This window comes from Poeciliopsis prolifica, unplaced genomic scaffold, assembly GCF_027474105.1.
Source record: "Poeciliopsis prolifica strain line A6 unplaced genomic scaffold, Auburn_PproV2 SCAFFOLD046, whole genome shotgun sequence".
NCBI lineage: Eukaryota > Metazoa > Chordata > Actinopteri > Cyprinodontiformes > Poeciliidae > Poeciliopsis > Poeciliopsis prolifica.
In genome coordinates, this window is record NW_026562421.1 from 3,312,632 (window position 1) to 3,329,415 (window position 16,784).

The 16,784-nt window shown below is 40.6% G+C and overlaps 1 protein-coding gene across 1 annotated transcript; it reads right to left on the reverse strand.

The window, feature by feature from the left end:
• Nucleotides 1–2,417: 2,417 nt before the first annotated feature.
• On the reverse strand, nucleotides 2,418–6,990 carry npbwr2b (neuropeptides B/W receptor 2b). Its single transcript, XM_055057002.1, has 2 exons — nucleotides 6,748–6,990; nucleotides 2,418–6,325 (listed from the first exon to the last, which is right to left on the reverse strand). Exon 2 carries the CDS (start codon nucleotides 5,656–5,658, stop codon nucleotides 4,660–4,662), a length of 999 nt encoding a protein of 332 aa, XP_054912977.1. The 5' UTR covers nucleotides 5,659–6,325; nucleotides 6,748–6,990; the 3' UTR covers nucleotides 2,418–4,659.
• Nucleotides 6,991–16,784: the final 9,794 nt, after the last annotated feature.

Genomic DNA, 16,784 nt, shown 5'->3' on the forward strand with positions numbered 1-16,784 from the left:
TAGAAAAATGAGCTAGATTCCTGACTGATACCGGTTTCCCCTGTCAGGTGGATTTAAGGCGGATTTAAGGCGGATTTCTTGGGGCACAAGAGCTTGGCTGTCAGAGCAGTCATCCATCAGAGGGAAGCATCGTGCTTCAGCCTTCTGCACTGACTGTGGATGATGATGTTCTTGGGTAAAGATGCTTCAGCCTGAATGAGCTGCTGTTTGTGTAAGCCGGGAAAATTTGCTGCATGCCTGGAATAAGAAGTGCAGGATTTGGTGCAAACAGGTGAAACAGAGATGAATCATAAATATATAGCCATATAACATATTGGTTTATGTTATCCAATATATGGAATTAAATTTAAAACATGTATAAATTTCTAATTTAGGAAATGGAGTAAAAAGGCAGCGCAGAAAATACGAGATAAAAAACAAAACATGAAAACAAACATATTCTTTCTGTTCCATGTGGGAGAACATTCTGTTGTAGAAATTTCTTTTTCTCTATTAAGAGATGTACTCGAAATATAAAGTTTATGTTTCATTGAATATATCAGATATGACTTCAAAAGAAATTTGACTTCATGATTTATCGTCTTGAAATTGGGCATCTGTCTCTTTAAAAAACTCCTGCTCTTTGTGAGCAGGAAGTAATCACAACATGGCTCCTCTGTGTTTTCATCACCGTTATCTCCTATAATGAGCTCAGCAGATGCGCAGTTCCACCAGGTGTTTGCTAATTGCTGCTGACTAGTTTGAAGGAGCCGAGTGGGAGAGTCGTAGGGGAGAGCTGCTCTGTGAGGTGGAAACTCTGAGACTACAGCTTACAGGAGGAGCTTCACCCTCGAAGGCGGAGCTACGTCCACCAAAGCATTTTGCACAGAAGATTTTCAAACATGTATAAAAGAGTCATGGCAACACACCAGGTAGGTTTTTATTAGGTAATTATATTATAACATGAAATAAAAAAGTAAATTTTACATAACAGCATGTTAGTAAAAATCACGAAACAAAATGTTGTCTGATGTTCTGTAACCAAGGCGTTGAATTCCTGTGAAATCCACCAATGGAGGCCGAACGTCTCTTCAGACCTCAAAAGATTGGCTCCCTCACTGGATCTCAGGAAACTCCTGCAAACTTCAGGTCAGCTCAGCGTTTAAAATGCTTCGCTGGTCTCCACGGCCGAGCAGCTGCTCTCTGATCCAGCATGCTGACTGCAGACACTACAGCAGTGGCACCTTTTGGAGCGATGAATCACTCTCTCGTCTTTCGGTTCAATGAGAGAATCTGGGTTTGGCAGGTGGCAGGGGAACAGTGTAGGTGGAATTAATGAAATGACGGCTGGGTATCTGGAAATGCTTTACAAGGTCACAGTTGGGTGAGATGGATGTTCTGTGATGCTGTGGGCCGCCCTGGGAGTCCAGTCAGAGTCCATGGCATCATGAACTCTGTGGACCAGGAAGACATTTTTAATAAACATGTGGAGGTTGTTGAATGAAAACTGAACTGGTGTCATAAGTGGGTGTTTCAGCAGCAAAGTGACATTCATGGACCTAATAGAAAGAAAAAAAAGATTACCTGAATGGACCAGGACTTCCTGGAAACAGGAATTTTGCTTCACTTGCAGTTAAACCGTGGAGAAGCTTGACATTCGTTTGCTTTTGAAAGTTCAGGGAAGAAGTGAACTGAAACAACATGATTATGTGAATTTCTAAAGTGAAGTGGTTTTACGGCTGCATCAAAAGTAGCGTATTTTCCACAACTGCAATGGAATCACTCTTTTGCATCACGAGTCACATGATCAACAACCGGATGTTACTACTGGTGGAAACTACAAAGAAGATGACAGGAAGTAGTAAAAAGATTAATGATCATTAGCAACATGCTGCTGTGATTTTAATGGTGTTTCTTATTTAATGGAAACATCACAATCGGAAAATTGTTGTTGTAGTTTTTGACATTCAAGGATTATTCACATTCTCCATTCTGAGTAAATGTGTTAAATTAACGTTTGGATTTCACTGAAACATAAAAAGATTATTCAAATCAAATAAAATATGCTTTTTACACCTATAAAAGTGTAAAAAGCATCTGAATGCAGAGTGAGTCCATTAAGGGTCTCATATTTCAGTTGGTGTTTCCACTTTATCCTCTTTAAAATTTCTAAAGGTGATGAACTGCAACAATAAAAAAACAAAAAAAACAGAAGTGTGTCTTGATCCGTCCTGTACTTTCTGGTAAACCTGGTGGTGATTTATTTCCTGGGAGGATTTATCGCCAGCAGTACATCCTGGACACCACAGGTTGCTGTGGCAACAAACTTGGTGACCTTCCAGTGACTCAACGCAGCGACCTCCGACCTGGTCGCAGTGACATCACCCAAACTCATTCATCCTCATCAGAACAATAACCATTCTCATGAGCAACGTGTTATGCATGTTGTTTTATTGTACACTGGAACTGAAAAAATCTAATCTTTCTGCGCAGTTCTGATGATTCCAAAAATACATGATTCAAAATCCAAAAATACATGATTGCAACTGGGAAAATAAAATTATATTTCTTAAAAACTAAAGACAGCTCCAACATAAACGTTTCAAATGATGCACTGTATGCATTAAATAATGATTCATGACTGCGAACTCAGATAATAAGTTCTCATCCATGTGACGCCACGTTAAGCAGAATATTTCTTTCGGATTTTATAATCATATAATCATTTATATAATTTGAATCTTATATATATATATGTATAATACTATGACTATACATTCTTCTGTACAGGTAAATACAAAAAAGGCTAATCTATTTACAGTATTTATTAGTCTGTTGCTGCGGTCAGAGCCCTGATCTCCATGCTCTGTTGCACAAGAAAAAGTTAAATTCTTGGATTTTACAGGCACTCCATCATTTTACTGATGCTAAATTACCTTTGACTTATCTCTTAAAACTCTAACTCTGGTATTTACTTATGTACAACAAACTGAGTAGATAGCTCTAGCTCCAGATAACTGATGTGTTAGACTAATAACTAATAGCATTACTGGTGTTACTAATGACATTAGCAATGAAGTGATAATAGAAAGACATGGCACCTACTGACTTGGCAAAAGGCTTCTCAACAAATGGCTCGGCTGCATTGTAGGTTATACCACCTGTCAGCAACAGGGGGCAGCAAAAGCTCACCAACACAACAATCTGTGCAGAGAAACAGACAAAAGTTGAAATAGCCCTCCTGTCCCATGCCTGTTGTATGTTAGGCTTACAGTCTGGCTGCCAGGGTCGGTAAGGTGCATTTCTGAGTCACAAAAGACAATTCACATGAGGGACAAACACACACACGCATACACACACTTACACTGGAAAAATCCATTGATCTTTTACAAATGCTGAGTTATTTTTTCCTAATTTTTCCTGTTTTTGTCCCATTTGTTGACAGACAAAACCTGAATGTTAGCGTCTGCACTGACACGGCTCCGTTTGGGAAAAGCAAATTTCAGTTTCTTTGCATATAAGATCAAGTAATTAAAACAGAGAAATTGTGAAAATAAAATGGCTGATCATGTTTGACCCTTAAAAGTTCTTCTTTCATCCCATAAGAGCAGGCAGTGTCCAGTACAGGTGACCCATTTGTACAGGTGACCCGTTTGTACAGGTGACCCGTTTGTACAGGGACCCGTTTGTACAGGTGACCCGTTTGTACAGGTGACCTGTTTGTACAGGTGACCCGTTTGGCCTCCATCATTTACAGTCAGAAATAACAGGGAGTTTTCTTTCTTGATTCTTTTGTCATTTTCTTTGTGACTGGTCTTAACAGAGACGCTTGTTGCTGAGATGACAAATTCCTTCATTTGTTTCCACTTTTACCTCTAGAATAACAGCAGTGGAGAAGCTTAGTTTGTTCTCTCTGCTTCTTACGATTAATCTAATGAAACTTTATTAGTTATTGCAGAAAGACTTGTTTTGCTTCTTTTCTTAGCCAAATAAAACTTTGTGTAGAGATACAATGTGGATTCAGATTCAGTAAGAGATCAGCTTTAAAGCTGCACAATGTAACTTTTATTTAACAAAATGTTTTTTGTTTTTTTTTACTTATTTGTTAAAACTGTGATCATCTCTGGGCAGCAGAAAAAATCGATCTGCGTTCCCTCCTCCCTGAGCTGCTGCTGCCGTCTGAAGAAATGCACCAAAAACAACCAATCAGAGCCAGGAGGAGGGTCCTAGTGTTGTCAATCAACCTTTTGTACGTGCTGCTAAATTGGCTAATTGCGGCAAAATAACTCACCATCACAGGAAAACCCGTTTATCCGCCATCATCAGCAGCCATGCTAATTAGCCATAGCATTCATGACAGGGCGACGCAGAGAGCAAGTGGGAGGTATGTGGGTGGTGCACACATGGGCATGATTGACAACACGAGGCCTGATTGGTGGTTTCTAGCTGGCACTGGGAGATGCGACAGGAGATGGATTTCTCAGAATATTCGTCTCATAACACCACCATGACAAACTGACAGTTTCATCAAATATGACATAGCTATATAATATATATACCACAGTTTTAACTAGCAACAAAAACCAAAAGTCCATCTTTACCATTACAGCCCCACTCTTTGTCTCCTAGCCTTAAAAAAGACAGCGCAGAGTTCAATGTCAGGTCCGACGTCTGCCACATTCAGGCCGGTCTGCATTCCATCATCTTTTTAAAAGCTTTTGTGAAGCTGTCGTCCAGGAAGGCGTACAGGAACGGGTTGAGACAGGAGTTGGCGTAGCTCAGGCTGGTTATGAAGTAGGAGATCCCGATCACCAGAGGCGTGCTGCTGAGGTCCGTCGTCAGAACCACGATGGTGCTCAGGTGGTACGGCGTCCAGCAGAACAAGCACACGGCCACCACGATGAAGACCATGATGGTGACCTTCTTCTTGGCCTTGTCCAGGGCCTTGGCGTTGCTGTTCAGCCTCATGTTCCGCAACTTGTAGAGCATCATGGTGTACAAAATGCAGATGGTTGAGACTGGAATGGCGAAGCCCAGGATGAGCGTGTAGATCCGGCTCATTTTGACCCACAGAGCCTCCGGCATCGGCAGGAGCAGCACGCAGCTCTTCCTGCCGTCGTGTGGATTCACATAGACGCCGGCGAAAACGGTGAAGGGCATGACGATGAAGATGACGAGGAGCCAGACGCAAAACGAGATGATTTTGGCCGCTCTGTAGGTGCGGTACGGCATGCGCTTAGAACTGACTGTTGCCCAGACAACCAGATAGCGATCAATGCTCATAACCGTCAGAAAGTAGATGCTGGAGAATATGTTGTAGTGGTCAATGCTGAGGATGACTTTGCACAAAACTTCGCCAAAAGGCCAGTAGTTCAGCAGATGGTCAGCTATGCTGATCGGCAACACCAGGGTGAACAAGTCATCTGCAATGGCCAAGTTCAGGATGAACATGTTGGTCACCGTTTTCATCTTCGGGGCTTTGAGGATGACGTATATGACAGCCATGTTGCCCGTCAGTCCCACCGCGCAGATCACAGAGTAGATGATTGGCAGGATGATGTAGAGGTCGGCGTCGAAGTACGGAACGATGCAGTTGAGGTCGGAGCCATTCCCCGACGCGTCCGCCGAGTCGTTGCAAACCGGCAGCTCACCTCTTGGATGGGTCACGTTTTCCATCATGTTTCCACAAGTGTCCCAGTTCAGATCAAGGTTTTTTCACTGGTAGCATTTTCAAAGGGAAAACAATATTTTTAAAAAGTAGAGTTGAACTGAAGCTCTGTTTCTAACGTCTTCCTTCATCAGTCAACAAAAAAAAGCCGGAGTTGCAGAGCGGGAGAAAAGGTCAGGCTGATGGAGGATCGGTGCTTATTTCATCACAAATGATCCTCTGCTTAGTTTACCAGCAGCAATTTCACATCTTTTCATCTCAGAACCCAACAGCTTGAGCTCTTATCTCCCTCTTGACTTAAAAACACACAAACTTCACTCCAGAGGATTTCTCTTCAAATAGAAATGCTGAGGGCTCTTGGTGCTAAAGCTCTCCAAACACAATACTTCGCTTGTTGTTGACTTTAAAGTCCTTTTAGTCTTCAGATTCCCTTGATTTTCGCTTGTATCTGTTATTTTAAAAAATGTGAAATGACTTTCTGTAATAGGAGATGCCTCTCTGGTCCTGAGCAGAGACAGGTGTCCTCCTGCTCCTCTGTCCTCCCTCGATGTCAGACACTAACAATCTGATTTTAGCTGCAGAGCTCGGCTCCCGGTCGCTTTTATGCTGTTTTCTGTTTGGAACGCGCTCTGGAGAGGTTGCCAGTGCGCGTTACGCACGAGTGGCGCATCGAGTAACCTAACAGGAGGGAGATGTGGACAGGAATTAGTGACCAGAAATGGAAAGAGACACAATGAACTGGAATCAGCAACGGGCACCAGCATGATGACAAACTGTGGAAATAGATTTTAAAGGTGCAGATTTGGACCGAAACCGGACAACCCAGGACAGAGAGCGGAATATTTGAAATGTGACCTTTAAGGATTAAAACACGCCGCTTCTCCCTCAATACGCTTCATATGATTCTATATCTAAATGAAGTTTTCTTTCTTCAATATATCCGTCCAATAAAAATAGGCAAAAATCATGCAAATAAAAACCTCCCTGTTGAGAAGGTCGGATTTCTAAAGTTTAATAAATTATTATTATTTTCCCTATTTGTAGAAAAGTGTGATGATAAGGTAAAACTGAACGGATGAAGTAAAGGGAGGTGAGTTTACCCTTTGTGAGCCACCGGAGTCCCTCTGTCGGGTCTGGAGACGCTCTCCGCCGCCGCGCCGCGCCGCACCGCGCCGCGCCGTTCTCCCTCTCTGCCGACGCGCTCCTGCAAGGCAGCGCCTCCGGCTGACGTCATTTCGAGATCCCCGTGTCAATCATGCGGAGGTCCGTCTGCCTGGCCGAACCTCTCCGCCTCTACGGTGTCCTGCGCAGGTCAAAGTGGGATTTTTTTCTCTCTCTCTCTCTTCTTTTTCTGCCGGTTTCAGCCTCTGACTGGAAGAACTGCAGGCTGCGCTGCTCTGATCCCCTCATCAGCCTCCCCAGTCCTCAGGACACACATGGTGGGACAGCGTGTCAGGGCTGATAGGCAGAGAAGATGGAGAACTGCATTTTTGTGAAATAAATATCTGAAAACAGATTCATCTCTGAGTTCCAAAAGAAAAACGTTTGAGGGCAAATGTTCAGAAATTCTGAAATCATCTCAGAAATTTTCCAGAGTAAACAGATATTTCTGAGCTCCAAAAGTAAAAAATCTGCAAGGAAAGAAATCTCAGAAAATCTGAGCTTAATCAGAAATTTTCTAGAAAAAAGAAAAAATGAGTCTGAGACCCAAAAATCAAAAATTCTGCTTCTGTTGAGCTTCCCTTCTGACATTACCCTGTCGGAAACCCAACATCTCAGACTGTTGTTCAGGATTCACTGGCGCCCAGAAGCAGCTGCTCCTCCACATGGAGAGGAGCCTGGAGGCAGGTTCTGGTTGGGAACCCAGCCCTGCTCTCTGGTCTCGTCCCAGCACAACATGAAGACGTTTCTGACCTGGGATCAGTTGGCGATTCTCTGTTCAGGCTGCTGCCTCCACGACCCGACCCCACATTTCAGGGATAATAACGGCTGGACGGAGCTGGAAGCTCGGCTTTAATACGGTGATGATGATGCTTTGCTGATCTAAGGGAAATCAAGAGCAACAGCAGTTTGTGGCTGCAGCGAGTCTGTAGCTCTGCAGAGCTCAGCAGTGATGAAAGTAAAAACAGATTCCATAAAACGATGACATTTATTCATACTTTCAGGTGAAGGATTGTTAAATTCGGCCCTGGGTTTGGGAACATGTTCAGTATTGATATCCAATAATTGTATCAGAAAAGGAGTCGGTGTGAGGCCGCAGTGAGTTCTGTTAAAGCTCCATTTTCTCTCTGGTATCAGTGTTTTATTCATATCCCTCATGCAGAGTGCCTGAGGATGCCCGGCTTCTTAAAGCTGCCGACTGCATCAGGATGCACATCATCAGTCCAAGCGACAGTCTTCATGTAAAGAAACTCCTGATGGGATCCAGCGGAGCTGAGAGACTGAAACTCTTTGCTCCAGAGGTTTGAAATCAGTCACTGAAGTTCTCCAAAATATCTAATGGTTCACTTGTTCTCAGGAGTTTTGCTGGATCTTTTTAACTAAAAGACAAGATTTTAACATTTCCTTGCCAACTACATAAATATATCAAATAGATAATAAATGCAATATGAAAAACTTGAGTCTTATTTCAATATTTATTGGTTTCTTAATTGGTTTCTTACCAGTACTTGTACTTTTTAACCTCTGTTGGTTGAAGCAGTGCAGTTAAATATTATGTGTGTTGTTTTTATTGTGACTCGCTGAAAATAAAACTCGGAATCTGCAGGATGTTTGCATGCTGAAATCAAAGAGAGCATCTTCATTTCAGTGTAGATTTTAAAAATAGATTGGATTTTGAGGATGAAGCTGCTTTTGTTTCAGGTTGAAGTTGCAGCTTCAGGAGGATTCTGGGAAGTTCTCAAAAATAGAAATTTCAGGCAGAAATGGAAACCAGCAAAACTCAAGTCAATGTAGAACTTTTAAAAGCTGGCAAGCATAGGGTTATTAATTATTAATTAATTTCTGCTGAACAATATCCATTATCACCCCAGAGGCAGAAGCATCGCGTCTCTTTTCACATATCACTCAAATGAAACATTTTAACTGTACATTTTCTTCTCCTTTTATTGATAATGTTTCTCCTTCTCTATGGCCAGAGCACCTTTCCTCTAACACTGCAGTGAAATTTATGGAGCTTTAATAAAATAATGTGACTATAAAGTTAAAATGGAGAAACAATTCAGCTTTCAGTCTCATAATCCGAGGGTTTGTTTGAATCTCAGCTCAGCTTTTAACAAAAGGGAAAATGTAAGCATTTCACAAAGTTTACAGAAAAAGCTGTTTTCAAACAGCAAACACATGAAATGTCTGCGCGGCGCCTGTCTGCTGTCTGATTTCTATTATTTCTTCACAGTAGAATTCAGCCTACTGACAAAAAGCCTGTTTTCTTTTTGTCTCACAAAAAGAAAATAATGCTGAGGTGTGGAATTATATTTTTGGCACAAAATGCCTTTTTTTGTTTGTTCTTGCAAAACGCTTCATAGTTATTCGTCTTTTTTTTTTGAATGGGTTACTGTATAAATAGCTGGAAGGTCTGGATCTTTGAAAACTTGGACTGAAAAACTGAAAACAAGGCCGTTTTTTCTGTTTGCTGCCTTTTTTTCCAAACAGTCTGATCAGGAGACAGCAGGGCTCATCAACCCTGGAGGAGTCCATCCTCCAACTACTTCCTGTCTTCTTCTTCATGGTTTCCACCAGTGGTGACATCCTGTTGTTGTTCCTGTCATTAGTGTGTTTGGGTTATTGCAAAATAAACCAAAACTTTTTATCAAAAATGTTAAATTGCTGCGCTTCCATCAATTTATTTTCAAATTGCAAAATTATATGGTCGATGGAGCTGCAGCTAATGAGGATGTCTGGGTTTTCCTTGTCAACCCTGCCACCCCATACTGGATATGTAAAGGAAGAGAGATGAATGAATGAAGTCCAAAGTGAACCACTTTTCTGGAAGACACAAATGAATGTGACTAAAAAGCTGTAATATTTTCTTGTAGGCAGCAGGAAATCTACCCACAAATTGATTTAATGATCACTTCAAACTGCGAGACATGGTCAGAATCAAGCTAATCACCTTTGTGCCGAGCGACCCGGCCCAGACAACGATGCAGTGACACTCTGATCGATGGAGGACAACTGCCTCCATCGAGTCCAAACCTGCCCAAAGCAAAGTCACACTGGATGACAAACACCCAGCTATATATACATGCAGACCTGCACCCTCAGACATCATAACTCAAACAGAAGATATTTATTCATCACATCTGTGTGACTTTAGTTATTTTTCTAGTTAAATTAATCAAAGTAGCAACAAGAAAACTGTCAGGGAATCGTATTAATTCATGTTCCCATCAATAACATCATCTCTGAAATGTGCAGAGGCTTGTGAAAACAGAGCTGAATTTTTCAGACACCAGTGACTCAAAGCATTATGGCATTTTTCTCATGTCTAATGCATCCTTTAATGAGCAGCGTTGTTGCCTCTGAAGCATCGCGGCTCAATCAAATCATTTATGTTTCAGAAGATGATTTCGACTCTTCACTGCTGTGGAAAGAGGACTGGGAGCGGAGAGAGAGCTGCAGGAAACGAGGCTTCCTGTCAGACGTGGAGATGAAGTGAAGACGCATACAAATGATTTAGTGCAATGTTCTGAAAAGATTTATTATTTTTTCTGGTCTTTGTTAATCTGAATGGAGTCTGAATTACACATGCAAGCAGAAAAGGGTAAATATTCCCCCAAATAGTCACTGATATTTCGAGTAGCAGAGAAAGCATGGACTCTCTGAAGCCTTCAACCAGCTTCTGTTATCATTCTGGCCGGCTCAACCTGTGCAGCTCATCCGTAATGGCTGGTTTCCTGCCACAGACCATATAACTGAACACTCTGACATGTAAAAAGAAACTATAGAAACGACAATTTTGAAAAAAAAAAGTTTTGGCGCAAGGATGAGATTTTTTTTTTTTTTTCAAATTTGTTTATTTTGCAAACCTGCAAAGAAAAAACTGTTTTCACATCACAGAAGTCACATGATCATCAATCGTATTTTACCACTGGCACAAACCACGAAGAAGAAGACAGGAAGTAGTTAGAGGAAGTTTTTTAACGACTTATCACAGGAACAAACTTATTCACATGTAATTTTAATTCCGTTTATTTCTTCTGTACAGTTCTTCTAATACCTAGTTAAAGGTATTAGCACCTTGCCCTCCATCTTTGATAAGTATTCTGACGTCTGCATGCCTGTGTTTGCCCATGCAGGTTCAATCTGGATTTCTGTGAGGTATTTCTGTCTCAGTGTTGCTCACAAAGGAAAATATGTTTGCCGTCTCTGATGTCCCTGCAGCTGCAGGTTCCTCTCTGCTGCTGCAGAGCTGCAGGTCAGACAGACTGAGTTATTCTCTTCACATTCCAACCACTTCTCTCCTCTTCTCTTCTCTTCTCTTCTCTTCTCTTTTTTCTCTCCTCTTCTTTCCTTTTCTGTTCTCTTCTCTCCTCTCCTCTCCTCTTCTTTCCTTTTCTGTTCTGTTCTTTTCTCTTCTTCTCTCCACAGAGCTGCGAGTCCTGAGTTGTGGCTCATCTCCAGGTCCAGTTTAACTCATTGTACTGGATGTAATAATTATCAGGAAGTCATTGTAAAAGTCGGAGCTTATTGTGTTTTCCAACAGACAATAATCACAGTGACAAATCAAAAATGGTTTTGGAATGGATAAAGTGGACAAACATTAAGCAGCTAGACAATGTTTAGGTTTTTCAAATGAACTGAACCAATTCTTCAAAGAAGAATGGTCAATTACCCAGATGAACTCCTGCCCAAGGTTTTCGTCTCTTCAACTTGTTAGGAATGTTTGTCTTCATGTGCCAACAAAAGAAAATCCACCTTTAACTCAGATACATTTCCCAATTCTTCTTTAAAAAAAAAAAAACACTGAAGTTGTTTGTTTCAGCCATCCCACCTCAGAAAGTCGGTTTGCTTTTCACATCCAGGAGTTGATATACATGGTATTCAAACACCAAATAGAGCTTAATGTGCATTAATACATTAAGCTCTACTGCAGAAGCTACAATTTTCCATATTTCTATTTCTGCAGTTGTGTTTAGCTGAGTCATGTTTTCGTTTTAATATTTTAGATATGTTTTATGAAGAAATCTGCAAATAGAGTCGACTGTAAAAGTCCCACAGAAACTGGAGGAGAACTGGACTGCAGGAGTGGAAAATGCTCTTCCACAGTGAAATGTGTTGAACCACTGGGAGGAATTAGCATCAGCCTTGAAAGCCTGTCAGCTGCTGCTGATGGATGGCTGGTCATGTGACTGATGGACCTCGTCTGTTTGGGTCTGAGTGTGAACAAGGTAAGAATACAATGGCCTTATCTTATACGGGGTTGGTTCAATACCAACAGCAAACAAAGAGCAATCAATTTTTAACATGCAAGGAAAATTGATTATAGCTCTCTGTTGGGACCGCCGTGTTGTTTCTGCACTCTCAACAGAATACGTGATAGACTGGATTTATTCTGCAGTGCATGCATTTAGTTTAGGTTTGGCTGTGTTAGAACAAGAAACTATCATCTCAAAGTGGACACTGGTTCACTTGCAACAAAAATAATTATTTCATAACAGCAATATATGAAGATAAAGAGGAAAGATGCAGTGATGTTTAGTTTTTAACCACTACAGGAAACTCAGACCTGATAAACTTTTAGAGATGTGCTCAAATAAGGGAGGAAAACAAATATGGCTTTTCAGCTCAAAATGCTGTTTCTAAAGCAAAAAACACTTAAAAAAAACATTTAGAACATAATCCAACCGTCTTGGGTTGGAGTTATCTGGTTTCCATTCAGGGTCAGTAAAATATTCTGAATTGAATTTAGTTCCTGTTGGTAAATCAGTTCCCAGAAACTCTAAATAAACAATTAATACTAGTTTAATATAAATGTTTGGTAAAAATGGGAACATCTATTTTTGAAATACCTGATATAATCATTTCCTCTCATTTCCTTTGAGTATTTCGATTTGCATCACAATTGAATGGAAATAAAACCTTTTTAGATGTTGTTTGATTCCCCTTTTAAATACACAAAACATTTGTTACGCCTCCTGTGAAAGCATCTTTTAGAGGCTGCAGTTTACTGCCCACCATAGAGCCACAACAAAATATCAAAACCCATCTCTCTGTTTGCTGCACAGTCATGATTTGATAACTGAAACAGGAAACAGAAAGGCAAGCCTGGACATTACTGTAGTAAAACCAAAGTAATGTCCAAATGAATGTCATTTAAACCTCTGAAATATCTGTCGCAGGAAACGGTTTAATTTCAATAATACAACACAATATTTTCAACTGATTCCGTTTTACAGTAAGGAGAGCTTTTCTAATGTAATATTGCTAAAGCTCTGACGAACAGATCCTGCTGGCTGCCAGGAAAACCCTGACTCTAATCCGCGAGCGCACATTACGGCTTCCAGGGAACATAAATGTCCTGACATGGGCTCAGAGGTAGGCCAGCCTGATGAATCTCACTCTGCAGGGCTGAAGCCAAGAAACTCTCAGCTTCCATGTTCTGCTGTAAATAAAGCAGAACATGTTCAGATTCATCCAGAACCTGTAAATCTAGAAGGAAGTGGCTCCTAAAGGCCTGATAGGACAAAAACATCCTTACAAAATAATCGACTGTCCTCTGATCGCTGACTCAGTGACACACAGCGGATCCCGTTGCTGAACAAACACACATCAAGCTTTTGTCTCCAAATATAACCGAAAATAGATCATAATAATCTGAAAGCTTTGCACAAATAAGACTTGAGACTTCATGCTTCTGTTCAGTAACATCAACTCCCAAAGTGTCAACAGAAAATGACTAAATGAAACATCAAAGTTGCTTCTGCGTTTCCAATCTAGACTACGCAGTTGTTACCTCATGGCTGGACTTTTACTGTCAAAAACGTCCAATACATTTAGTTAAAAACTTCCAGTTGATGTGACACAGAGCAGCGACAGCAATAAGACTTGGAACAAAAACTTATATTTCTTTTTAAATTTAAGATTCTCTCTCACATAAAGCTGATGATAATCAAACTCCATCATCAATGTTCGGATCAGAGCGTTTCGTTCCCAGACTGCAGGTTTACTGGTGTTTTCAGAGTTTAATTAAACAGTAAGTTCAATATTTTAGTTGTCAGCGTTGCGGTTTTGACCCTTTCTGGCCTGAATTTTGTCCTTCTTGTCCTGGTTTTTGTCCCAGTTTTTGTCCTTCAGGCAGACACCCTGTCTACATGTAGGATTAGCTTAAAACTTTCCATTTTCATAAACGTATAATTAGAGTTGCTTATCCTGAGTTATGTGTGTAAATTTGCTGCTTTAGGGTTGGACTGCTATTACTTGGTTACTTTTCTTCTTTTTCCTACTACTCTCCAATCATAGATTTCTTCCAGTATCCGTTTTCAGTTGTTTTTTTTCAAAGAAGTCATACCTATTTCTGTGTTTTCTGGTTTTTGTCACCAACATGTTTCTGTTCTCTTTCTGTAGATGAAACTATTGCTCCAGTTTTTAGCACCAGTTCTGTGATTTCTCATCTAACAAACTCGTGAGGAAATGCTTCACATTTAACATCTTGACAGAGACTTTCCTTTTTCACTTCAGTCTTGTTCAGGGCGAGTGTTTACTGCAAACAGTCATCTGGTTTTTGCTTGGTAGAAAACATGATTTGATGTTATCCTGCTCTTTTATTTAATTGTTTGGTAGACTTACCATATTATTTTTGTGTTATGTTCAAGGAAACTTTAATAAATTGACAAAACATTTGAGGAAAACATTCAACAATTGTATTTTTGGGTTGTTTTTTGTTGGCTATTAATGCCACTATAAAATTAAACTGTGTCTCCAGTACAGACATAAAGCTTTAAACAGTTTTCCCACAAGTCACTTTGTCGTACAGAGGAGGTCATTTAAAGGTTAATGCACTTTAACAAACATTTCAACTAATTCAGTTTCCCTTAATTTGTTCCAGAGCAAATAAATGTGTTGTTATGACAACAATTTGAAGCATCATAACCACTCTTACGGTGAACTTGTCAGTACGTTCGAGGAAACAGAGCAGCGTGCAGACTGAGGAATAAATCATCCAAAATGTTTCTGCGGATCTGAGGCTAATCGCCGGGTCAGCAGAAGTGAAAATGTTTTATGTCTCAGTTTGTCAGAAATCAACACACCTACAGTAGATTCAAAACATGTTGAGGTTTTCAGCTGTCAGACTACATTCAAACAGTGAATGAGTCAAACACTTCATTGTTCAAAAAGATGAGAAGTTGAATAGAAGAAAGTTGCAGGCCTGTGAAATCAGGACCAGGATATCAGGGTCATCAGGAATGACCCTAAAATCAGGATCGTGACAGATTGTGGGCGATGTGTTGACCTTTGCTCCTGATGCTGCTGCCCTCCTCCCTCCACACTCTGAGGCTCCAGCTGCAGACGGCCTGGTCAAACATCCGCTTTGATGGTTGAGGTGTTGTTGTTTGGAGTTTGTAAGATTCGGCCTTTGGTCATACGGTGACATAAATCGAGGGCCGATCAACGAATGAAGTCAAATTGATGGGCTTGGAGCGTCTTGAACCCGGGAAGCTGTTCAGAAAAACCAGGAAATGGAGCTGAATCCAGCCGGACTGGAGCAGAACCAGTTAGAGCTTTCTGCAGCTGTTTCTGTGTCTATTTTCTGCCAATGTAAAAGGAAAATGAAATTTTGTAATTGCAAAACAATTTGTCCCATTTCTTTCATGATAAGGAACAAAACAAGAAACAGGCTCCAGGCCTCATTTGTTAGTCGTCTTAAATTAACGTCCGTATTAAATTGGTGCACATGAAACGCGTGAGAATCACAAAGCATTCTGCCTCATAATCAAACTCAACAAAAAGCAAACTGACAGAAATCCCTCTAAACTCCCTGCCTGTCATTTCTAAATGCTTCTTTTGAAACATTTTCTTGTTTGACAAAGTAAGAACATTGTTTTGTCTCTTGGCGTTGAAGTAAAAGCTGTTTCCTGTCCTCCTGGTTCTGCTTTTATAATCCTGTTTTATTTGTGAATGTATTGTTTTAATAAAAGGAATTATCACAGTTTTATTGCTTAGCGCTGTGCTGTGCCATTCTGTTCATTAATTGAGTCGAAGCGGGTCCATTTATTCTCCTCTGTTTCTCCTCCTTCAGGTGACTTAGGTTCTAACTTTTCTCACTGAACAGGAAATTCACTGCTGAGTTAATGGGATATTTCAGATTTTTTAAGTGAGGCTCTGTAAAGCAGTTATCGTTAGATCATATTTGTCAAAACGAGTTTGCAGAGAAGCAGAAAGAGAGTTATTTAAACTGTGATCCTCTGACAGAAAGGAAACGAGTCAAACTGAACAACTCCTGGTTGTTTGAGTGAGGCTGCTTGTTGAATCCGTCTCTCAGATCTCTTGATATTCACCTTTTCTCCATTTTTTCTGAGGATTATGAAAATTGGCTTCAGAGGTTTTGAAGTATCAGATCTGGAAACAGCAAAGAAACATAATCAGCCCATCTGCTTAATCACAGCCTCCAGTCTGACTGGTTACAAATCTAATTATTTTCCATTCCTGCAAACTCACTTTGAAGAGACATTCGTCTGTCACAGGTAAGACACCAAGTGCTGGTAACTTAGAAAACTCCTGCTAGTTTTGTGGATGTGCAGAAGGTGAAAACCGTTTTGTCTGAGTGAATCTGGGGTGAAGGTTTGATTTAAGAGTTAATCTTCTCTCCTGGCTGAACGCAGCAACGTCCAAATGAAGAATCCCCTTTACTAATGTTTTTCCCTCCAGGAGTTTTTTTAGATAAGTGCTTGGAAAGAAACTCTCAACATAAAGTTGTGAGTAAAGTTTTCCATTGAAAATGTTGATTTGGGAGGTTACATTTACTAGACATCAATCAGTCTGAGTAGAAAAAGTTCCTTGAGAAACTTCTTCTTCTTTTCATTCAGTGAAAATTTAATCTCTTAATTTCTTGCTTCCAGTTTTGATTTTTCACTGACTTTTTCCATTAAAAGAGCTCGACTGGCAGCCTGTGATGAAAGAATTACAGGCTTGGCCTTTT